The sequence below is a fragment of the Lutra lutra genome, chromosome 1, assembly GCF_902655055.1.
Source record: "Lutra lutra chromosome 1, mLutLut1.2, whole genome shotgun sequence".
NCBI classification, from domain to species: Eukaryota; Metazoa; Chordata; class Mammalia; order Carnivora; family Mustelidae; genus Lutra; species Lutra lutra.
The window spans coordinates 122566897-122592685 of NC_062278.1; the positions used below are offsets into that span (position 1 = coordinate 122566897).

The window sequence follows — 25789 nt, forward strand, 5'->3', positions numbered from 1 at the left end:
GCAGTTACATTAGGGAAATGCCCCAAAAGCCTGCATGGTTATTTTCATATTTTCATTGGGGTGGGGGGGTGGCAGTCTCACTCAAGGGAGGAGGAGCAAGGGCCAAACCTGCCCCAGCCTGACTCATTGCAGACTCATTGCCCTGGAGATGCCTAGTCCTTTCAGGCTTGAACACTGTTGGCTTCTTCTTTTTCCTCTGCCCCAGACCTTCCAGATATTAGGTTTTCTAGTGCATTTTACACTTCAGTTAGTCTTTTTATATATTATGCTAAAGTCCCCATCCCTCTTGTAATTGATGTTCTGGATGCATCAGTGGGATCGCCTACATTGCTCCTATTTTTTGATAGTGAAATTTTCTGACAAAGAAACTTATTGTTGGAATGCATCATCTTCAAGCATTAGACATTTCTATACTATCGGGTAGTATCTTAATCTATGTATTGCTGCTATTTACAAATTGAAGGAAGCCTGTTTAGAGCCAAATCTGTTTCCTTGCAGTCCTGAGATTAACAAGGATGCTTGACTCTTGACATTAGGAAACTATCATGGAGAAGGAATGAGCATGAAGGAAGGAAAAGATGGATACCTTGGGTGTGAAATAGTAGTTTCCCAAATAAGGCCATGAGATTTACAGGCTGGAGCTTACATGGTTTCAGCCTTGGTTACATGGCATCAATTCGAATTAAAGAATCACCTGGCGAAGCAAAGCTCTGTGTCACGGAACTGTGCTGCTGAGTTGTATTGTCAGGGGACAGTCACCAGGAAGTGAATTCTGGTGTTCAAAACAGTTCTCATCCATGGTCTGAAAATGAAATGCTCAAAGGTGCTTATATAAGACTGTTTATTCCAAGCCAAATAAGGGAAATTTTGGGTACCGACATTTGTCTTTGGGGTATGTGCTCTTCCCCAGCACTGTCTAGTAGAACTTTCTGCAATGGTAGCAATGTTCCTGTCTGCACCGTTCAGTACAGTAGCTACTAGCTATATGTGAACACATTGAACCCTTGAAATAAGGTTATTTTGACCAAAAAACTAAATTTTAATTTCATGTAATGTAATTGGAAATAGCTGCATGTTACTGGAGGTTGCCGTATTAGTGTAGCTGTAGATGTTCAGTGTAATGTTATTTTGCCATTCTCTCATTCTCTTGATTTCAGCCAATTGAGTTTTCATATACTTGATCTCATATGTGCATGACTGTGTGATCTTTTTACTTTTTTTTTTTTTTTTAAGTAGCCTCCACACCCAGTGTGGGGCTTGAACTCACAATCCTGAGATTGAGAGTCACACACTCCACTGACCGATCCAGCCAGGTATCCCCAACTGTGTGATTTTTAAAAAAGTAGTCGAAAGAAATTTATACAATATAATTGGTATGCTGTGTTCTTTAGACCCAAGGATTTTTTTTTTTTTTTAACAAGCTTAAATGGTTACAAAAACCCTACCTGCAGATGTGGGAAACAGTGTGGATGGTATTCTCTGTTGCACAGAGAGCAGTTGATTAGCTGGTGAGGCGGAAGGCCATGTGGGCCCGACCTGTCAAAAGCCTGCAGCTTGGCCCCTGCGGCAACAGATTCATCGTGATAGCATGTCCCGGGCTTGCCCTTTTTGAAAAGCATTTCACAAGCCTTTTCTATCCTCTTTGAGGCAAAAGGTGCCGTAGAAGTACAGTCGACATTATTATCCCAATGAGCTCGAAGATTCTCATTTCACACTATAAAAGTAAGATGATTGACTTGCATCGTGAGCATTGCTAAAATATGTCATCAAAGTCAAGGAAAGTTAAAAATTATTACCTATAAATTGCTTTTAAACAGGTGTGTTCCACAGTACAATGAGTGGCATTTCTACAGCATTGGTTAATATTCATTTGAAAACTTTCAATACGTGGGAGGAGGAACTATCTCTTAAATTACCTTCTTCTCTGCCAAATCAGTCTTTTATATACTGTAGCTTTTTCAGTATAACTTTATTTTTAAGCACAAATATGGAGTATGAGCTAGTTTAATTAAAAATATATAAATTGACAAGATGTACAGTCAGTCTTCTGACAACAGGCCTGCATGGTGAATGCAGCGATAACTGGTCTCATTGGGAGTCTCGATAATGATGGGGCAGCCTGAAGAACTCATCCGCAACTCCCTGCTCCTCTGAAATATAGATAAAATGTATTTTAGTTTCTTCAGGGAAGAGGGTTCAATAATGTTTTATAGTTACTCATCTCCAGAAACCCTAGTCAGGCACCTCTCATGACAAGCTGTGATGCATCACGAATAAAATAAAGCATATTACTAAGTTGTCTGCATTTTCCAGAAAGAGGACCCCTTTTCAAGTCTGAAGTGAAACCCTGGTGCACTTCGGGAATTTGTAAGACGTGACTTGATGTACATGTGCGGCTGTGTGTGGGTGCATGCCGAGAGTATGCTTTGCATTTTAGAAGTGGGATTGGGGGATAACTAATTATCAGGCTTGGTGCATTAAAGACTTAACTTTTGTTTTCTTCAGATTGCCACCATAAACGTTTGTTTTTAACAAGAGGAGTTTGGGCATCTTCTCTTTTTTACCTTATTTTGCACTGGCAAAAAATTTACCAGAATAACCAAAAACTTGAAAAGTGTGCGTCTCGTCTGCGTTCTGCATTTGGTGCTGGACTGTTAGGTCAGGTTTAAGGAATCTTGTTGAGGTCATTGCCTCAAAATTATGTTGTAAAAGCTAATCAAGCTAACCAAGTTTTTAAGTAATACTGTATAGTTTTTAAAACTCGAGCTTCTCAAAATGTGACCTTTGGGTAGCACTTTGTGACCTGTGCAGAAGCTGTGAGCTGGCAGCAGATGGTTATCCTACAGGTGGGTTTGAAGAGAAAGTTCAAGAACCCAGCAGCTGGAGGGTGTACGTCTCACAAGAACAGAGGTACTCATTTCAGCTACAGCTAGTGATTGCCAAGTGGGTCCAGCAATAGTATGAATTTTTAAAGAAAAGGTAGAAATTATTTTTTTATGTGGAATCTCCCAGCTTTAAAAACTGGCTCCGGTATCTTTAAGGCACCATACAAGCCCGAACAGAACATCTACAATCCAGGGGATGGTGTTCATAGTCTTGATTTTTATTTTCTGTCTTATTGAAGATTTTGCAATCATTAGACTGTTAGAGAACCCGAAGAACCATGCCATTTCACGATATCTATGAACAACCTTGTGTTCTTTTGAATGTCTTTTTAAGTTTCTGACGGTGATCGGTCCTCTCCCCCCCACCCTAAAGTGTTGAGTAGGCACACTGCATTTAAAGGTTTGGGGGCAGACTCTGTGGGGTGAGTATGCCACAGCCCTCCCCATGGGATCGCAGGAACCTACTGCTGTGGTTCTAGACTGGATTAGACATATAGGTTCCTGGTTGGGACTGCCTGTGACTCCATTCTGATGAGCCTCCATGCTTGAGTTGGGGTAAAGAAAATAGTTGCATGAAATAACGTGCTCCTTGGGGGTGAGAGAATCAAACAGAATTCAGGAGGAATGCTGGGAAAGCCAGCTAGCACCTGGAGGTCCTCAGACATCCCAGAGATGGTAGAAGCATATTAACCTTCAAGTAGAGAGAGGGATGGCATCTCTTAAGCAGCACCACCGAACCAAACAATGAAAAGCAAAACAACAACAAAACATTGTCTTGGTAATGAAGCCAAAGAGGCGCCACCAGGGACTCAGAGTCAGCTAGCATGGATAGTCGGAACTTAGTAAATATTTGTTGAATTGAATTTTTCTTATTGTGGAATAATAACAGCTGCTATTTATTAAATCACTAGCACTCCACTAAGCACTTTATATGTTTTTCTGATCCTACAACGACCATGCAAAGGCAGATATCCTCCCCAGTTTCTATATGAGGGAACAGAGGCTCAGAGAGGGAAGTAGCTTGTCTCAGGACAGGCAGCTCAGATGTCTGAAGGTCTCTGATTTCCAGAGCGGTACTGATTAGAGAAGAGCTTGGTTAAGGAAACTACTACCTTCCCGTCATGTCTTCTAGGAAATGGGCTGACCACATGGTAGCATTAGAGTTGGGTTCTTGGGGACATGTTAGCTTTCAGATCTGCATGTCTGACCTTGCCGTAAGTACAGCATTGATTGAGAGCATTGTGTGTTGACTGCATGCTTCTACATCTTATTCATTGCATGTTCAGAAAAGTTGATTTCATGACCAAGAGTTGTTTTGGTAAGCCAAAAATTATTTGACTAGGCCATCATGCACACCAAAAAGAGTCCTTAGTTGTTGTGTTGTAATGGAAAGAATTTTTTAACCAGTTCCCCTTGTCACTGTAGGTTTTAAAAAACCTATGTAGATGCACATTTTTCTCTACTTTAAATGGGAAAGAATATTAATATTTCTTTATAATGTAACTCAAGTTTTCCATAAAAAAGAAATAGTATTTTCTGGTTTGTTTACTATATACCCTATAAAGGATTTTTAATAAATGCTATGCATGAAGGACACTTTACACATGAATTGTCATGTGAATAAGGCTAATACTGATTCAAACTATTTTTTTAAACCACCACATATCAATATTTATTACATTTCAATGTTTTTCTTATCAAGGACGAAATTCCTTTAAGTAGATAACTAAATGAGTTCTATTTTTGTTCAAAAACTTAATAAAATTATGGAAAAGAGCAGGATTATCGTCAGAACTGTCCTATTCTCCAGCCCAAGTTCTCAGCTGACGTCATCAATCAGGCAACAGCCCTGTGACCCTTGGCCTCACTCTCTCCTGCCCTCCTCACCCAAGGCTGTTCCAGCCAAGCCAGAGAATATGCAGGCTTGGACTACAGATGGGTCGCCATTCATTCTTAATCATTCAGCAAATATTCAGTATCTTCTACACTTTAGCCATTGCATGAAGCACTAGGATACATGAGAGAAGGGAAATCATGGGTCCTGTCCTCACAGTGCTTCTAGTGTAGTCCAGGAGCAGAACTGAGCAGACAGCAGTACCATAGAGTGGGATAGCCATTTGGTAAGGCAGAGGAAGGTGCTGCTAGGATCACATGGTCACTCAGCTGTTCCATTATCCCCGGCCTAGTTGTTTTTCTTCATGGGGTAGTCCTGGGGACTCTGGGAATATATACACAGTGCTTAGAACAGTGTGTGGTACTTAGGAAGTGTTCAATATTAGCTACATATTCTGTACAATGTAATCTTATTAAAAAATTTTAGTGACAAAGTTCTGTGCAGCTATTTTGAATTATTTTCCATGTCCTGAGGTTCAAAACAGATATAATTTACTTTTCACAAAGAAATTAGTTTTTTTATACTTATTAAAATAGTATCAGTTAGCTGGTAAAAATTTACACATAATTACTTTGATCATACTTAAGGAATAATTAGCCCTGCAAATGGGAGTTATCATTATCTTAATCATCATTATTATACTAATCTAAAGCATTTGTTAGAAATTAGATTTTGGGGTCACCTGGGTGGTTCTGTCAGTTAAGCTCCCAACTCCTGGTTTCAGCTCAAGTCATGATCTCAGTCTCATGAACTCGAGCCTCAAGTCGTGCTCTGTGCTCAGCGAGGCGTCTGCTTGAGATTGTCTCTCTCCCTCTCCCCTGCCCCTGCACACATGCACACACACTCTTTCTCTCTCAAATAAGTCTTAAAAATTAGATTTTGCCTTTTAATTAAAGCTAACCCCTCTTCAAAGCAAGTTTGTGGACCTGCCCTCAGCGTATTTACCATCTAAGATAATATCAATTGAGAGGCAGCATTAAATCTATTATTCCTTCACAAGTTACCATCTGTCAGTGTGCTCTGATTTATATGCTTTATTGTAATTGTTCTTGTATCTTTTTTGTGGTTATATAGCCTGCCTCTCCAGCAGATTCGGAGGCTTCATATCAGAAACAGTGTGTCTAGAAACTAAGTGATAGTTGTATTTGCTCCTAATTATGGCCCCAGAAAAGTACAAAAACTCTCAGATTCCCCACTTACTGGCATTTTACTGTACTTGTTCCATTACCTTCTCTTCTATATTTATATACCCATTATCATCCATCCTTTTCTGAACCTTGAAAGCAAGCTGTACTTGCTGTTACTCAAGTTCATGTTGCAGACATTCTCCTCCATCACCTGCCATGGAGGTGATGACTTCCTATAACCTCCCAGTCAAGAAACCAGCATTTGACACAATATTGCCACCTTGTCTACAGGACCCATTCAGAGTTCACTAGTTGCCCAAACACTTTTTTTTTTTTTTCTATTCTAGGATGGCAAACATTTACTAAGTGTATCTGTGCTCCAGGTATTGTGCTAAGGATTGTGCCAGGATACTCAGGAAAAGGAAGAAATATGTTGCTATGTTATTCCTGCTACGTACATTTTACATTTAGTTGTCAGGTCTGTTAAGACACATCAGTCGAGGAGAGCTTGATAGTCTTGTTCTGTCTCTAAATCCTTGACAGTTTTAAAGAGTACAGGCCTTAATTTCTGTAGGGTGATCCTCAACCCACATCCATCTAGTGTTCCCCTGTTACCAGTTCAAGTCATGTAGGTTACTACAGAAACGGTGCCGTGCTCTTCTCAGGACATCACGTGAGGTGGCAGTTCCATGACAGCCTATCTTATCCCAGTGATGTTGACCCCAATCACCTGCTCCTGGTGGTGTCTGCCAACTTTCCCCACCTTCAAGTCACTGTCTTCCCCTTCTTGGTTAGTATTTTGTGGGCATGACTCCCACCTGTGTTAGCCACCTCTGTGGTGGTTACTAGATGATGGCCCCTGTATTTCTGTTACCTCCTTTACATATATTAGGTAGCTTCCTACTATAAGGAATAGCTTTCCTTTTCTCCCATTTACTTACTTATTTATTTATTTATTTATTTCATTTATTTCATTTATATAAGTTTGAACTCATGAATTCCCATGCAATTCAGTGGATTGTAATCTGTTATTTACTTTGATGCTAAAACTGTCCAATTTGGCCAGGGGGAACCCTTTCCACTTGCTCTTTAGATTTGTCTCCCTCATTCACTGAGCATCCCTCTACTTTCTGACAAAAAAAATTTCCAGACTTACCTTAAACTTCCCCAGTCCCATTCCTGAAATCGCCATTTTGCCAAGGAGCTCTGGTTCTTTTTAGTGGGAGATGGTATTTAGGAACCAAGATCTGGGTGGCTGAGGTGCTTTATGCTACTGGCGTGTTAATGCTTCTAGATCCTCTCAGTCAAGAAAGCTAGGAGATACATGCGCACACACACTCACATATTATACATGCATATATACTCACATACATGTACATCTAAAAGTATTTATATAGCTCTGTGTGGATATGTGTGTATGTATGTTTAATTATGAGTTCATACCGGTTCCTCAAGTTATAGTCCAACACCTTAGTGTTCTTTCTCACATCCTCCTTCCGTGTTTGTAAATACCTCTCCAACAATAAGAAGCCCATTTTTCTTTTTAGCATACTGATTTCTTTGCTCCGTGTACTCACTCATCCCATGTAAATGATTTCCCAACCACACTCATCGTCTCTTCTACCCATCACCTCTTATCTCTCCCTCACCTCCCTATCCCTTGGTTGCCCAGCCTCTGGTTCACCTGTCTGCAGCCCCTCAACCTTCCCTCTTTTGTCCATTTGTTTGGCCTCCAGGCCCACTGGTCTTCATGTCCACGTCACTCCCTGTCCCAGCCTCCATGCTGACTCCTCCATTGAGGGGAAAAGAAAGAGACTCTTAAGTGAATTTTAATGCCTATCCAGAGACAAACTTGAAATGATTGGGATGATTGCTTCTCTGGAAAACCAGAGGCTTGTCCCATAAGGTATTCCATTCTTTTTTCTCATTTTCTTTTTTGTCTTTCTTTTAATGAGTTTGTTTTCATTTTGAATTCAAATCATATTTTATAATTTTATTCCTGCAGAGATAGAAAAGAGAAACAAACTTTTGAGATCGATTTTAGGGGTCTTGGCAATAAGTTAAACCCAGGAAGTAAAACAGGGCTAAAACAAAATAAGCAGTGAAGATTATTAGCAAAGCAAGGCTCAGGGAAGAAGATTCACACTAACTGTAGGGAATTCATTAGGGTTTGTTTCAAGTTCTTAAGTCAGTTGATTCATGACTGAGTTCCTTTCATAGAAATATTCAAGATATCTCTGGACAGCAGTGATCTAGAATTTTTCACACTTTACTCCGTCCTTTTCAGTGAGCCCGTTCCACTCAGTTCCTTCAGTGTCTCCTCTTCAGAGGTGAGCAACATTTTTGGGAGAATTTAGTAGCTTGCTAGATATTAGGAAATTTTCACATTCACCTTATCTATTCTCAGCTCTGTATTTGGGTTCCTTTGAAAAGTTCTCTTCATTTCATAAGAGAGGTGTTCTCCCCACAACAGTAGTGTGTGTGGGTGTGTGTGTACTCTTCAGAGTTTAGGGGCACAGACCTGGGTTCAATTTCTTTTTTTTTTTTTTTTAAAGATTTTATTTATTTGTCAGAGAGAGAGGGAGAGAGAGCAAGCACAGGCAGACAGAATGGCAGGCAGAGGCAGAGGGAGAAGCAGGCTCCCTGATGAGCAAGGAGCCCGATGTGGGACTCGATCCCAGGACGCCGGGATCATGACCTGAGCCGAAGGCAGCTGCCCAACTAACTGAGCCACCCAGGCGTCCCCTGGGTTCAATTTCTATAAGTCTCATTTGCCTCCTCTGTAAAATGGAGATTTAATGAGGCAATATATGTAAAAACATGCTTGGTATACATTAGGAGTTCAGCAACTATTGAGTATAATTATTATTTTTACTGCTATTGTCACCAAAATTATTAAAAATGTATTATTCAGGGGTGCCTGGGTGGCTTAGCTGGTTAAGCATCTGCCTTCAGCTTAGGTCATGATCTTAAGGATATGAGATCGAGCCCCACACTGGCATCCCTGCTCAGCAGGGAGTCTGCTTGTCCCTCTCCCTCTGCCCCTTACCTCCGCTCATGCTGTCTCTCAAAAAAATAGATAAATTCTTTTTTAAAAAAGGATTATTTTTTTAAGCAGTTAAAAACGGTTCAAGGACCTGACTAGACATTAATGAAGAGAAGATATACAAATAACCCAATAAGCAGATGAAAAAATGCTCAACACCAATAACCATTGAGGACTTGTTTCAAAGGCACAGTGAGATACCACTTCATACTAGGATGACTGCAGTAACTTAAAAAAAAAAAAGAAAGAAAGAAAGAAAGAAAATGACCAGTGTTGATAAAGATGGGGAGAATTGGAACTCCTGTGCACTGTTGCTGGGAATATAAAACGGTGTAGCCACTGTGGAAAGTTTAGCAATTCCTCAAAAAGTTAAATACAGGATTACCATATGACCCAGCAGTTCCACTCCTAAGGTACATGCCCAAAAGAACAAAAAACAAGGTACTCTGATGTACACCCATGTTCATAGCAACATTATTCACAGTAGTGAATGTGGAAATAACCCAAATGTCCACCAGCAATTGAATGAATAAGTATAATGTACATAAACAATGGAATATTATTCATCTTTTAAAAGGGAAGAAATTCTGTGGGTGGCTCAGTCGGTTAAACAACCAACTCTTGATTTTAACTCAGTCGTGATCTTGGGGTCATGAGATGGAGCCCTGTGTTGGCCTCTGTGCTGGGTGTGGTGCCTGCCCAAGAGTCTCACTCTCCCTCTGCCCCTCCCCACCCCATGCTCAATCACTCTCTCTCCCTCTCTAAAAAAAGAATTTAAAAAAAAATGGAGGGGCGCCTGGGTGGCTCAGTGGGTTAAGCCGCTGCCTTCGGCTCAGGTCATGATCCCAGGTCCTGGGTTCGAGCCCCACATCGGGCTTTCTGCTCAGCAGGGAGCCTGCCTCCTCCTCTCTCTCTGCCTGCCTCTCTGCCTACTTGTGATTTCTCTCTGTCAAATAAATAAGTAAAATCTTTAAAAAAAAATTAAAAAATTAAAAAAAAATGGAAAAAATTCTGGTATATACCACAACATGGATGAAACTTGAAGTTATTATGTTAGATAAGCCAGACACAGGAGGACACATATTATATGAGTCCCCTTAAATGAGGTACCTAGAATAAGCAAATTCTTAAAGGCAAAAAGTAGACTAGTGGTTACCAGGGACTAGAGGAGGGAAATGGGATTAATACTTATTGGGTACGCTGTTTGGGATGATGAAAAATTCTTGGGATGGATAGTGGCAATGGTCATACAACATGGTAAGTGTACTTAATGCCACTGAATTATATAATCTAAAATGGTTAAAGTAGTAAGTTTTATGTTATATGTATTTTACCACAGATGAAAAAAGAGATTACTGAGGTGTAAGATGGCATAACATGAAAAACGGGCTTATGTGTACTTCCTTTTTTCATAGTGTCCACTGGTTAGAGATATATTGATCCCCTCCCCTGACACCCACACACAGTCTGTCCAAAGAAGACTGAAGAATGACTTTTGTAGAGATAAATAAGTCATAGGAAGGGAAAGTTGGGAAGGCAGCAGTCAAAATGAACCTAGAACAGATGTTGGCCTGTGGGCCAAATCTAGCCTGTAATTTGTAATGGTTTTTATACTTTTAAAGGGTATAAATTATAAAACAACAAAGATGAATACATGACAAAGACTACATGTGACATCAAAGCCTGAGATATTTGTTACTTAGTCTTTTACAGAAAAAGTTTGTCAGCACCTGGTTGGCAACTTTGCTGTGGCCTGAATTGTGCTCCCCCTCAAATTCATGTGCTGAGGCCCTACCCCCTAGTGTTGCCGTATTTGGGGATGGGGCCTGTGGGAGGTACTTAGATTTAGATGAGGTCATGAGGGTGGGATCCTCATGAGGAGACTGGTGTCCCTAGAAGAAGAGACACCGAGAGAGCTCTCCCCTCTCGTCCCTGCCCTGTGAGAACTTGGTGCTCACATTTCTGTTGTTTAAGCCGCCAGTCTCCGCAGTCTCCCATTTTATTTCGGCAACCAGAGCAGACTTAAGACAAACATACATACTCTTCAGAGTTCTGCCAAGAACAGAGTCTACCCCTCAGCTCTTAAATTTTACCAAAATCTCCTCTCTTCACAAATGAAAGGGGTATTAAGAAGAGGAAGGAACACTTACCATAAAGCATGATAAGGGTATTTCTTTGAAATAACCAGAGTGGTGAGCAGTGGGTTCCAAAATGCTAAGAAGAATAGGGGTTCTACAATAGTGATTTTTCTCCGTGACACCATCTGTTTTTCTTTGACTATAATAAAAATGACAGCTTTTCGTGTACTGATACTCCCTGAGCCTTTTAAAGTCAAACATATGATGCTATTTGTGTGTAAAGGTTTTTCTCTTGCACCCATTTGTTTCTCCAGCTTGAATTTCTATGTAAACTCCCTTGGCTAAATTACACAAGCCGCCCACACCCAGCGCCGCCTCCCTCGCTGTGGAGCCGAACGGAAACCCGCCTCCCGCAGCCTGGAGGGTCCAGTACTCTGCTCACTGACTGCACCGGGCAGAGGAAGGTTTCCGGACAGGCAGAGCTGCCCCACACCCACTCCATGATGGTGAAATGCACCTTTGAAACATGGCCTCGGGACATTTTTGGCAACCCTTTGTCCCTCTCTTTTCTTTTGTAAACCTTGATAATCCCCTTTTATTTCTTTTCTCCCCTCCCCGCCACTTTTGCCCCAAATGCCCCCTTTTCTCTTAAAAGGCAATAATATAATTTAAAGTAAACGTGGGTGGGGGGGGCTGGCTGGCTCAGTTGGTAGAGTGTGCAACTCTTGATTTCAGGGTCATGACTTTAAGACCCTGTTAGACATAGAGATTACTTTAAAGATTTTTAAATAAACATATTCTTTTTAAACAACTTTATGGAGGTATAATTTACATACCATCAAATTCACTATTTTAGGTGTACAATTCAATGCTGTTTAGTAAATTTACCAAGTTGTGTGACCGTCACCATAATCCAGTTTTAGAGCATTTCTGTCACCTCAGTGTGGTCCTCATGCCTTTTAAAGTTCATTCTCACTCCCAGCCCCTGGCAACCAGTAATCTTTCTCTCTCTAGATTTGCCTTCTCTGGACGTTTGACATAAATGAAATCGTTTGCAGTTGGCATCTCTCAGTTGGCATCTTTCAGTATCACGTTTTTGAAGTTCATGTGTGCTGTGGCATGTATCAGTATCTCTTTCCTTTGTGTGGCCAAATAGTATTGCATTATATGGATTACGTCACGTTTTGTTTATCCATTTGCCTGTTGTGGCACATTTGGGTGGTTTTTACTTTTCGGCTGTTCTGGGTAATGCTGTGTGACCATTTGTCAGCACATCTTTGTGCGGGCATATTAAACCTTCTAGTCTTGATAATTAATGAAATTCTTTGTTTCTAGTTCCTAATTCAAAAAGTAGCTGGGTTGAACTTTTTTTAAGATTTTATTTATCCATTTGAGAGAGAGAAAACTCACACGGAGAGCGGGGAAAGGGCAGAGGGAGAAACAGGCTTCCCGCTGAGCAGGAAGCTGGAGTAGGAAGCCCCATGTGAGGGTTCATCTCGAGGGGCGTGATCACAGGACCCTAAGATCATGAGCTGAGCCAAACATTTAACTGGCTGAGCCACCCGGGTACCCCCGGGTTGAGCTTTTTATAATCCTAGGCCTTAGCCCCTCCAAGGCTAAACTGGCTAGTTTTTCTTCCTCTTTTTTTTTTTTTTTTTAAACCTCATTGATCCTTTTTCTCTGAGTTACTGGCCCTTAATAGAAAGGAAGCTCCCCACTTGTTTGAAAAATGTTTCCGACTCCTACTTTCAAAAAAAAAAAAAGAAAAGAAAGAAAAAGTAAATAGAAGGTATCATTCAAGTTAAGGGGCACAGACTCCACACATGCCTTGTGTGCAAACCCATGTCCGGGCCAAGAGAGCCAGCCAGGAGGAACCCAGGAGCCCTGAAGACCTTACGATCAGGGAGTGAAGCGCCAGGGAACTATGCCTGTGGTATACTGTCCGCAGGCAATAACAAAGTTATTCTCTCTTCTCTCATCTTCTTTGATAAAGGAAAATTATTTTTAAGAAGTACTATTTAAAGGCTCTACCCATTTTTTTTTTCCAACCAAAAAATTTTCCACTTATGCAAGGAAGTTCCTTTCAGCCAGAGTTTCGTGCCTTTCCCACATACAAGTTATAAGCACACCCGTCTCCAAACAGCAGCAGCTGAAAGCCCTCGGCGGCCACTGTCCAGGGCAGCCTTCCACCCTTCATAGCGCTTTCTCCCGAGCCGTCTCACTTCACCTGTGTCCAGGGTCTGGGAGCACACGGGTTCATGCAGTGGCCTATTTTGTTAGTCATCTGGTTTGTTGCCGGGTTCTTATTTCGGACCACGTATTCTACTCCTGTTAAGTCTGCCATTAGTCTTGTGTCCGTATGCCTCTTGCACACAACATTCATTTACATATTTTGAAGTATTTACCCTCTTCTTGTCCATAGTAAACTTGCTAGTTCAGGGGTTCTTATAACCTGCTTCAGTCCCTGGGTGGGATCTAATCCACTTGGAGTGGAATCATTGGGATGAGACTGTTAATGTGGCCAAATACTGGTAGGTTGCTTGGTCGGTCGGTCGGTCATCTAAACAACCACCTGCATGCTGTTGGCACAGATAAAGTTGTAGTTCACCAGAAACTCATCTCTAGGAGTCATAAGCTAGGTCTTCCCCATTCTGTACTGGAATCATTTTGTTGTTGCTGAATCATATATAATTTGCAGTTAACCTTGTTAAATTTTATCTTCCTGGGTTTTTTATTGTGGTAAAACACAGATAACAAAATTTGCCATTGTAGCCATTTTTTTTTTAAAGATTTTATTTATTTATTTGACAGAGATCACAAGTAGATGGAGAGGCAGGCAGAGAGAGAGAGAGGGAAGCAGGCACCCTGCTGAGCAGAGAGCCCGATGCGGGACTCGATCCCAGGACCCCGAGATCATGACCTGAGCCGAAGGCAGCAGCTTAATCCACTGAGCCACCCAGGCGCCCCCATTGTAGCCATTTTTAAGTGTATAGTTCAGGGGCAGTAAGTACATTCCCATGGTTGGACAGTCATCACCACCCTCTGTCTCCAGAGCATTTTTCATCTTCCCAAAGCAAAACTCTATACCCATTAAACACTATTCCCTATTTCCTCCCACCCTCCAGCCCCTGGCAACCTTCTGCTTCTGCTTCCTGTCTCCCTGAATTTGACTACTCTGGGTAATGTAGGAGTGAGATTGTATAGTGTTTATCCTTTTGTGACCAGCTTACTTCACTAAGCAGATTGTTTTCAGGGTTCATCCATGTTGTAGCATGTGTCAGAATTCCTTTACTTTTTAAGGCTAATATTCCTTTGCATACACACACACACACACACACACACAGCATTTTGTTTACGGATTCATCTGTTGATGTGCATTTTGGCTGTTTCCACCTTTAGGCTGTTGTGAATAACACTCCTGTCAACACAGGTGTACAAATATACATTTGAGTCTCATTGATCTTACTAGCTTCAGCTCATTACATTCTGCCCCTGTTTTGTGTCATTGGGTAATTATCTGCAAATCAGATGAGCTTGATCTCCAACTTTTACCCAAGTCCCTTGCTTTTGCTGTTGTTGTTTAAGGAGGCTCCACACCCAGTGTGGAACCCAGTGTGGGGCTTGAACTCATGATCCTGAGATTAAGACCTGAGCTGAAATCAAGAGTTGGACGCTTAACTGACTGAGCCATCCAGGCACCCCTTTCCAAGTCCCTTCTTAATAACAGTGTTGTATTTCCTATTGATCTGAAGATACCATTTATAAAATGGCCATTTCCCCCATTCTGTCTTTTTAAAATTGTAACTTGGTCTTCACAGCTGGGCTCTGGAAGCAGCTGCTTTCACAAATTCAGCCTGAGTCTGAGCTTTTATAGTTCTTTTGGTTCAAGTCTAACTTGGGTGTGGGGTGAAATGAGTCCGATTAGGCTGGATCAAAGTGCAAGGTTTGAGGGGGGTTTGTTCCTTGTCTTTCTGAAGGCCACTTAAAACTACACAGAAAACTAATATCAGGTATCAAAAGCAGGAACTTAGTCTTGGGGTGACCTGATGCAAATTGAATTTGTTTGTTCAACAAACATTTATTGAGCTCCTACTTGTAAAATCACAAAGTGCTTTTGGGAATCAGAAGATGAATAAAACACACTCCCTGCTTCCAAGGTGTTTAGAATGCAAAATATTGGAAGAACTTTCTATTACAACCCAGAGATCTGTAAGCAAGGCTTCATCCCATAACTGTAAAACACACCTCCTTAAGATGAAGAGGATTATAAAATACATCAAAAAGCAAAATGTGCTCTGAAATTATGTTTTGATATAGATGGATTTTAAGCAAGGATTTGGGGACAGACTGAAAAATGAAACATAAAAGCTTCAGAGGTGTTTGGTTTTTACTTTGGCTAATATGAGAGCACCAGGAAAACAAGAAGTACTCTTGCTCTTGACAATGTAAAATTCTTATTATTTTTAGGGATTAGTAACTATGCATTTATGAAATTCTTTGTCAGAGCAATTTAGTTAATAGGTATGTAAATGACTAGTTATTTTATTGTGTAGGTGGATCGCTCCATGTACACTTTCTGAGGAAGAATGTAAGTGTTAAAAACTATTCACGTTGCAAATGCAAAGAAGAAAAGTTAAAGTTAGAATGCTGTACCTTTGTTGTATTAGGCATTAGGAATGAGACAGATCCATCTTGTCAATCTGTTCGGTTCACTCAGTAGAATTTCTCAGTCACATCCAGCTCTCTAACTGCCTGTTTCAGATACAAGAAAACGTGAGTGAATTGGTTGCAAGGTAGTTTCTTGTTACTGGTCTTCAAGTCTGGACCCAAGATCATTATAAACCTGGTTGAGGGGCTGGTGGAGGCACTGAAAGCAAATGCCAGGGCAGCTGAGGTACATTTCCATGGGAGATTTGCAGTCCAAGGCATCTAGTGAGAATGGCCCCCAAAAACCACTGGGGGCGGGGGGAGGGAGGGGTTGCTGTTTTAAAGTTCATTGCATTTTCAGCATTAAAGTGATTCAGAGGAATTTGGAAAGTCCAGAGCCCTTCTGGCTTTAGCCACCTCTGGTGGTCAGCATGGAAGCTTCTTTAATTTTTAGGTTAAACCAGGCTTCATCTGGGGGAAGAAGTCACAGTGGGAGAGAATAAATGGTCCTTGCCTTTCAGGTGGTCTCTGGCTCTTTGCTCAATTGGAATTCGTCCTGCCTAGTGAATGAGCCTTGTCTTCAGTTGCGTTTCAATCACTACATTCCCCTTCTTTGAAGTTTCCTTAGATTCTTAGTTGTCATACAAATCAAAATTCTTATTGATAGACAGTCCCCAAGCTTCCTACCAATTTGCCCTTCTACCTTCTTTAACTAGTCTTGGCTCCCACTAACATCAGTCCACATTCTCCACAGGAGGCCCAAAGACAAAACTCACTCATCTGTGTTTTTTCCTGTGGCCTGTAGCTCATGGAATTCCTGTTTCTGCCTCTCTGACTCATGAGTAAGCTGAGTTCTTCTTACTTGCCCCTAATCACGTGGCTCTACATGATTGCTGTCATAGGCACATGTTCCTGTATGTGGCAAGCTCCCCCTGGCCTGTGGCCACAGGTGATCAGACCAGGGCTGTGTCCACTTGCTCAACCGCTCAGCTCTGCAAGGGAGCAGGGAGCTGGCACTGCACACTGGGAGTGCTTCTTTCTTAAAATGTTTTATGTGTTTGCTTTTGCTTTTGTCTTCCTTTTCCTTCAGGTGCAGAGTGAAGACAGTGTCCTCCTCTATGTTATTGCCTGGACAATGACAGAAATTATCCGTTACTCCTTTTATACTTTCAGTCTATTAAACCATCTGCCTTACCTCATCAAATGGGCCAGGTAAAGTACATGGGATGAAGAATAACTTTTGAAATGACCCATCACTGTATTTGTGTGTTTGTCCTTTATTGCTAAATATTGCCCTCCAAGCTCCTAAAAATAAAGTTGTATGATGTCAACTATATATATATTTTTTTAATTGTATGAGACAAGAGTTGGGATTGGTGATATGAAACTGGTCCGTGAATTTCATCAGGATAAGGGATGCTACTTCACTTTGATTAATAGAAACACTGTTTTAAGTTTGATATCCTTGTTATTTTTATTGGATCGATTATTTTCATTTAAATTATTCAATAGAGATTTGATGTAACATTCCTTTTTTGTTCATAGCAAATTTTATTGATGAGCTCCTGCCATTATGTTTTTTGGACCAAGTCCAGTTCTCCTAATCTCAGTTTTGCCAACAAGCTCTGATTCTTAATTTTTAATTAATAACCAATGTTACATGCACTTTTATCTTGTTAGCAATTTTATTTGGCTTTGATAATTTTTACCAGTAATATTTGTTATTAATTGGGAAAAAGGCTGACAGTTCATCTCTTTGTCTGAGCTAATTCATGAAATAGTTGTGAGCAGTTTTCTGAGTTGGAGTGGACTATAGGGATAGTGACAAAGCAAAAGGATCAGAATTATCCTTGGGCCCTAAATGTCTCATTTCCTAGAAGGAAAATGGTGATTCCTAGACAACTTAGGAGTTTGATGATTTAGTTAGAGACATAAACCAATTGCTTCCAACATTTCAAGTGTGTAAACTCCTTTTTTTTTCCTTTTCCCAGTGCATAATTTTATTAGGAAAAGGGAAGAATGGGAAGAGATGGCAGTTAGTAACTCACCAACCTGGGCAGGCATTGTGGGAGCTGTCTGCTCTGTTACAGGGAGAGTTTGCTGGCCAATCCCTGATCTTAACAGTGGAGAATGATTCTTTTGTCCGTGGTTGTCCATAGCCTATGGAAGACCCTTCCTCTCTAGCATAGTTGAAGTTGGCAGCGGGGAACACAGCAAACATGGCTTCCGCTTTTTGTCACTGATTTCTCAGCACAACTTCTGTGCCTAGAAATTTGCTCACTGTCAGCCACAAACAGCCAGAGCCCCTTTAAAATTTGAGCTGATGGTTTCTTCAGCAATACTTACACCCCAGAATGATAGTTAGCTCCATAGGATGAACTCTTCTCTGCATTCTTTTTAAAACATAGAGAACTCCTTTTTGAAGTGAAAAAAAAAAGGTTTTGGATTCTCCTATGTGATAGTTATTATAAGGGTTTTTATTATTGAAAAATTACATAATGACTAAAACCTATTGTGAATTTTTTAAGGTTTTTAAAATTGGCATGTATTTCCTTTTTCACAATGGTATGTATAGACATTTGACTAGTGGTAGCTGTGGAAGCACACTCACTGCGCTATCCTTCTCAGCCCACAGACCAGATGTGGTGTGCTTTGAGGGGTTCATGGACACGTGCTCCAACACCTCCCCCACCAATTCCCTGCAAACCCCTCACCCCCACTCCCACCCCTGCCACAGGGCAGGACCCTTCTATAAACCATGACTCGGTGCCCCTCCTTTACCAATGATTGGCATCCTCTTTATTATCTTAGGGAGTTGTATTGGATGTTGTTTATTTAGTTGGACCAAATTTTGAGGCTGACCAAAGACATTTATTTTATTTTAGAATTCAAAGACATACCTGCTATTGGCCCTTTTCAAAAACTGGCTTGTAAAACCTGAATTTAAACCATGGGTAAACAGGGGCATCTGGCTGGCTCAGTCGGTAGAGCATAGGTCATGAGTTCAAGCCCCATGTTGGACATGGAACGTGCTTTAAAAAGAAAGAAAGAAACAAACAGTGGTTAAACAGGAAAATGTAGAAACAGTAGCTTCCTGAAAGACCAGTACTGATCAGAGAGGTGTGAATGCATCTTTCTACTAATGCTGGCTTCGATCCTCAGTCATGAATATTTTGTTTTGTTTTAGGTACACACTTTTCATTGTGCTGTACCCAATGGGAGTGTCGGGAGAACTGCTTACAATATATGCCGCTTTGCCCTTTGTCCGACAGGCTGGCCTGTACTCCATCAGTCTGCCCAACAAATATAATTTTTCCTTTGACTATTATGCATTCCTCATTCTGATAATGATCTCCTACATTCCAAGTAAGTAAACGGTTATGCATACATTTATTTATGTTTTTAAAATTGGCTCTACAGTAATTAGAGCCAAATGTCTTTGAATGTTTTTATACCATATCCAAGTGTATATAAATCTAATTTATTAGGAACGCTTTGGTTTTTATTGAATGCCGTCAGAGGGGATTTTCTCTAGTAGTAATTGAATAAAGATGAACCCTTCTCAGTACAGCTGCCAAAATGCAGCCCTTCTGCGTGTGTGGGTTTGAAACACTGAACACCAGGAAAGGTGAACTACCTATTGGGGGAATGTACTGAGTGCCAAACAAAAAAGGCCTTGACTTTTTGTGTCTCTGGAGAACTACTTCTTAGGGTATTTGGAAAACATTGTAAAGAGATTTTTGCATTTTCATTATATCAAAATAGACACTTCATTTTAAAGGAATCAGCAGCTAGTTAGAAAGAAATAATAAAAACAGGTTATTTTTCTTCTATATTCCTTATTTTCTTGTTTGGAAGTAAGCACTAAAATCATCTGACCAGGACATAATGTTTTCTTCAGAACAGTTTCCAGTTATTTTAATAGTACTGCTAAAAGTTTAAATATGGATAATCAAAAGTGCCTATCAGTGTACTCGGTACCAAGGAGAAATGGCCATGTCTGAGGCTTCTGTGAAGTGAGTCCTATTTGCTGAGGAAGAGCTGTTTAGTCCTTTTCTCGAATTCAGATATTCACTTAAAATCCTAGGACTGATTTTCATGTAAACAAAAGGATTTTGTTTTACCCAAGGACGTAGGAAGTTAGGGTTTCTTCTCATTTAGCTATTTCTGTAGCCATTGCGACTGTGATTCTTATTTTAGTCTATAAGATGCTATATTCTTCCATAAACTTCAGGTTAAATTCAGACAGGACGGTTGGATTTTTCTTCAACCCACAGCATGAGCTGAATGAATCATCCTAACAATCGTAAGCGACATGTTTGTGTCCCTCTGTGGAAAATTGCATTTCATGCATTGTGAGGAAAAAACTACATCCAGATTTCATGTGAGCATTTATCTTGGAGAAATTCTTAGACAGCAGTTCTGCTTAATGGTTCATTTTCCACTCTTTATTAATTATCAAGTTCTCCTCTTTGGTGTTGGAACCATGGTGGCCAAAGTCCTTTTCTCTTCAAATTGAAAAAGGTAGTTGATTTTCACAGAAAACATAAATAGGGAAGAATCTAAAAATTTAATAAAGATTAGCTTCCAGTTGTTCATCTTTTTAGTTTTGTTCCCTTAGAGTTTCACTTTCTAGTCTCTGGAGCAACAGTTCCTAGTTGGAGTTTTGCCAAACCCAGAGTGACACATATTATCCCAGTGGGCACCACAGGATTTATTAAAAGTCAGCATAAGGGGGTGCCTGGGTGGTTCAGTCCGTTAAGTGTCTTGACTTCACCTCAGGTCATGAGCCCGGGTTCCTGGGATCGAATCCCACGGTGGGCTTCACACTCAGCAGGAAGCCTGTTTCTCGCTCTCCTCCTGCCCCCTCAAATAAAATCTTTCATAAAATAAAATAAAATTAGCATAAGATTTGAATGAATAAGAGATGCCAGATTGAATAACTGGAAAAGGAGCAGGGAGGGTGTGATGAAATCAAACAAGAGCAGGATGCTGCCACGTTGACAGAAATCTGGTGCCCCTACCTCAGAGTTGCTCTAAGATCTTGGTGTGCCAAAGGAGGGTCCTGGAGCAGCTCTCCAGGACAGCCTCAGTCTTTCTGTACCTCCTAGGTTTTTTGTTTTCTGGTGGCTCACCAGCGCCCGGGCTGTTGTTGCCTCTTTCTTCCTGACCCCTTGATCTAGTTAAGGGGCCTGGTCAAGCACAGCAGCCCTCCCTAGTGACAGGATTCCTGAAGGAAAATAAATCCCATTCTGTGGGATTTTCCTTCTGGGCATTCAGATGGAGAAAGGAAAGAAAACTCAGAGTAGGCGGGGCTTTCAACCAAAGTTGGCTTTCTTTACCTTGGTTCCTTCCCATTCTTTGGTTCCCAGACTCCTTTTGGTAAGAACTTGGCTTAGTTAAAGTCTATATTATTTCTTTCTTAAGGTAGTTTAACTCCTGTAGTCCAGGGAAAAGGGTTGATTTCAAGTAAAGATGAACAGATTTTCTCCCAGTCCCTGACCCCGCACCCAGGCTCAGGATGACCGCTGGGACCGTATCTTCTGCTACAAATCGTGTCTGCTGGCACTCATTATGCCTTTGGCCTGAGCCAGTTGCCCTGCCTGTTTTTAGTTGCTTTGGTTGTTCATATCGAGACCAATTTGTACAGTTCATTACAGCCAGCAGCACATTTCCAGCTTTCCAAAACTTTGTATTTGTAAGAAGAAAATGCAGAGTTAAGAGGGGTTGCTTTTGACATCCAGTTCTCTTTATCAAATTTGGCTTTCTTTTTACAACTTAAGTTTCTTTTAGTCTTCTTTAATGCGAAGTTGGTGATATACACGTATTATATGAAGTAACACCCTTTCTTTACAGTCCTGACCAGTTGTTGCACTGTTGCACATGTGGCCCAGACTGTGGCCCATGAGCCATGGCCCCGGGAGTTTTCTCATATCGGGGTGCTTTGGGATCCCTGCAAGGCGCTCCTTTCCCACTTTGCTGCAGCTGCAGTGTGTACAATACCTATAGGACTCTGTAGACGTCTAAGTCCTATCTACATTTCCTGCCCCCCCCCCACAAACTGGTAAAGGTTGGCTTTTATCACCCAATAGGAGTAGGAATTTAAAAAATAAATAAATAAAAGCTGAGAAATGAGAAACAGTGGTGGAGGGTGAGGACACTGGGAAGCTGGGCGCTGTCCAGGTTGTCAGTAACCATAACCACACCTCAGATTTTTAGAGAGACCAAGAAAAAAATTGCCCGAGGCAGAGCATTTCCATTTGCTCTCAGCCTCCAAGTTTTCCTCTCCCTAGAGGAAACCCTTTCCCCTCCGCAACACTTGCATGCACAGTGACCATCTCTATTCCATGTGTCCTGGACTAGGAAAGCAGAAGGTAGAATTCAGAATAGCCTGTTGTCAGGTTGAGATTGTCTTGGGGTTTTTCTTCATTATCGTCTATGGTTAAAAAGAATAGCCATGCATTTGGAATTGTTTCAGCCATTACAGTTGGGTCCAGTCTAAATATGTGGATAATTTGGGGCACCTGGGTGGAGCCTTCAGCTCAGGTCATGATCCCAGGGTTCTAGGATTGAGCCCTGCGTCGGGACTTCTTGCTCTGTAGGAAGCCTACTTCTCCCTCTCCCACTCCCCCTGCTTGTGTTTCCTCCCTCGCTGTCTCTGTCAAATAAATAAATAAAATCTTAAAAAAAAAAAAAAAAAAGTGGGTAATTCAGATGAAGATAGTGTCACCCAAGTTCTGGTCACCAAGAAGTCATTAGTAGAACTGTAGAGAGAGAACCTCTGGCCCAACTGCCCCCATTCTCCTGGCCTCCCACACAGACATTCCTTTGCTTGGGCACTGAGAAACCTCTGAAACTGTAAAGAATTGAAAGGGCCAGGACGCCTGGGTGGCTCAGTGGGTTAAGCCTCTGCCTTCGGCCCAGGTCATGATCTCAGGGCTCTGGAATCGAGCCCTGCATCGGGCTCTCTGCTCAGCAGGGAGCCTGCTTCCCTCCTCTCACTCTGTCTGCCTCTACTTGTGATCTCTCTCTGTCAAATAAATAAAAATAAAATCTTTTAAAAAAAAAAAAAGAATTGAAAGGGCCATATCTGCCCTCCATTTCTGACCTCTGACTAGCCAGCAGGCCCATGCCTATGGGGATGAGGATACTCCACCATCTTGCTTTAACTGCCAGAAGGTCTGGTGAACGTTTTCTAGGTCATCCTTCCTCAGACCCTCTGAACTAGCAGGCAAGCTTTAGCCACCCCTGCACCCGGTGGAAAAGTCCTTAGTGTATTTTGCCACAAATTTTCCCTTTTGTAAAGTATATCTACAGAAATATGACTGGCCCCATATTTTTAAATGATTGCAATTAGCATTCCTTATGGTTTAATTATATCTTTACTTCCAGTTTTTAGATTATAGAGCTTGTCAAATTTTCTGGCTTTTGTACCAGAATAGTTCTCTCCCCTGTTGAATTATATGCACAAGTTGGGTCTTTTCTCTGAATAACTTCCTGCCTACAGATAGCGAGTGGAGTGGATGGCAGCCCTGTTCAGCGTCGGAGCCTCCCCTGCAGTTTATCAGATCTGTGTGTGCACGCCTACTGATGTCTTGGAGGACTTGGGGAGGATCATTGGAAATTTGGCCAACTTGGAACCCATTGAAAAAGGAAGAAACTGTTGGGGCACCTGGGGGGCTCAGTCAGTTAGGCATCCGACTCCTGATTTCGGCTCAGTTCTTGATCTCAGGGTCGTGGGTTTGGGTTTTAAAAAAAAAATAAAAGGAAGAAACTGTCAGGGGAATAGTAGAAATTACCTCCCCAGAAATACAGGTTACTTTCTACAAAATGGAGATTGAAGCTGTGGAGAAAAGAAGGCAGGATAGTACACATTTAAGACCATCTCACTGGGGTTTTTTCCATGGGTGTTGAACCGCCAGTTCAGAGTAACCTTGTGAAGGCCAGGTAGCTTCAGATGGCATTTCCCAGCAGGAATCCTGTAGGCATTTGGGGTAGGACAGTTCTTAGTTGTGGGAGACTGTCACCCTCCGCAGATTTTGGCATTCCTGCTTCCTGTGCTAAATGCCAGTAACCTCCCTCCTCCAAATCTCCCCTCCCCACAGCTTCCAGATCCTCCTAGGGAGGTGGTACCACCCTGTTTCTTTGGGAACCAGTACTTTTTAAAGTAACTTATGAAATGACCAAGAACAGGGGCATCCGGATGGCTCAGTCAGTTAAGCGTTGACTCTTGGTTTTCGGCTCAGGTCCTGAGCTCGGGGTCAAGAAATGGAGTAGCACTCAGGTCCTGTGCTGAGAGTAGAGCCTGCTTCAGTTTCTTTCTCCCTCTCCATTCCCCTTCTCCCCACTTGCTTGTGCCCACCCTTGCTCTTTCTCTAAGATAAATAAAATCTTTAAGGATGGAAAAAAAGAAATAACCAAGAACAGGATCTCTAGTGCCTAAGATATTAGCTTACTTTTCATAAGGACTTTCTCCATCCAAACTTGGCTTCTTCGTGTTCAGTTAAAATGTCAGGGCCCTCTCACCCCTCCTCAGTCTTCCCACTCAAAGAACAACCTTTCTCAGGAAGTGCTTTCCGGAGAATCCCCTCAGGTGACAGAAGGGACTGGGGTTCTTAGGAGTGTCAAGAACCCAGAGCCTGGTCCTGATTGTCAGGAATTTGCTGGGAAACCCCAGGCAAGTTACCTTCTCTCTCTGGGGCTTGAATTCCTCCTCTGTAAACAGGAATAGTAAGTCTGTCACTAGAATTCACCTACTGGTAAAATCAGAATAAATGTGAAGATACTGTGAGGGAGGGTGGAGTGTCATTTGACGACTCTGTGGCATCTCAATGGATAATGAGAGTGATGGTACTGTGTGTCAGTCCAGTCAGGACCACCCTTCCCCTTCAGCTAAAGCAGGGAAAGGTAAGTTCCTGTGAATTTTTCCTCCCCTTACCCAAGCCCACCGAATTCCCTTCTTTGGTTGCTGGATGAGAAAGTAGAGTCAAAGAGGACCCCAAGTCCATGTGCTTTAAACAGAGCACACAGTTTCAAGTGACCTGTCTCCTTAACCAGTTCTTTCTTTTCTTTCAGTTTTTCCCCAGTTATACTTCCACATGATACACCAGAGAAGAAAGGTCCTTTCTCATACTGAAGAACACAAGAAATTTGACTAACTCCTGCTTCCTGTGCACCCCCAAAAAACAAACTTTTCAATGACAAAAAATGCTGCAGACTTTTTGAGTTCCCAATACGTTTCATAGAAAATAAGTAAGAACTATTTTTAAAAATATAAAAAAAATAAAAACCAAAATCCAGTGTCACACAGGCCTGGGATTTTATTTAAAACAACAGCGACAGCAACAACAACCACAACAACTCTTACGTAAAACATTCTGACTGGTCCATTCCAGCATGCTCTTTGAACCAGACGTTCCCAGTATTTCTGAAGGCGCTGGAAGGGGATCTGGCCGTTTTAGAGCTGCCTGTTTCCTCCCTGTATGTGATTAGTAAAGATCTGTAACACTAACTACCTGGGAGTTACAGTCGGAGTAAGGAAGTTGTACCCACCAAATGCCCACCTCACAGTAGAGTTCCGTTTCAGTCTGCAGTGTGTTTCGCATTCCCTTTCCAAAGTGCTTGACTGCATGCTGGAAACCGTATCTTTGAAGCGGCAAACTTTGTTCTCTGGAATGTTATGAAGTTCTGGCTGGGACCTATCCCCTTCTACCTAGTGAATGAATTATACCACGTATATGTCTGTGAAGCTTTGGGGTAGTACCTGTAACTGGAAAACAACTAGAACACTTTTGTTTGTTTTCAGTTGAGTCATTACTGCCTGCCACTGAGGAACATGCTTGAATTTATTAAGTATGCGTACTTTGTAGAGAACCTATCTTATCTAGGGCTCAGTCTCGATCATATTTTAACCCAGTGACAGTTCTCAGAAAGGGAAGGCTCACTCGCTGGTAAATGACAAGTACCTTTCACTGTGTCCTTCTCAGAACGCCTCTGAGTAATATATTTACCCATAGCTCTTCTCCCTTAGGGACCCAAAGCCAGGCAAGTCACATAAGGGGTAGAGAGTCTGTAATTGAAAGCACATGGAAGGTGTTACTTTAGAAATACAG

The 25789-nt window shown here is 41.6% G+C and overlaps 1 protein-coding gene and 1 long non-coding RNA gene across 2 annotated transcripts in view; one reads left to right on the forward strand and one right to left on the reverse strand.

The window, feature by feature from the left end:
- HACD2 (3-hydroxyacyl-CoA dehydratase 2) overlaps positions 1 to 24982 on the forward strand; it is a 121973-nt gene extending 96991 nt beyond the window's left edge. Inside the window, exons 5-7 of the mRNA XM_047735219.1 lie at positions 16768 to 16889; positions 18865 to 19043; positions 24753 to 24982. Of these exons, the coding sequence (XP_047591175.1) occupies positions 16768 to 16889; positions 18865 to 19043; positions 24753 to 24835 (384 nt within the window). The 3' untranslated portion in view covers positions 24836 to 24982. The remainder of the gene's footprint in view (positions 1 to 16767; positions 16890 to 18864; positions 19044 to 24752) is intronic.
- LOC125103301 (uncharacterized) lies at positions 321 to 11140 on the reverse strand. The gene is made up of 4 exons (XR_007128347.1): positions 11103 to 11140; positions 7063 to 7219; positions 4903 to 5103; positions 321 to 802 (listed from the first exon to the last, which is right to left on the reverse strand). It is a non-coding gene; the product is annotated as an uncharacterized LOC125103301 (long non-coding RNA).
- Positions 24983 to 25789: the final 807 nt, after the last annotated feature.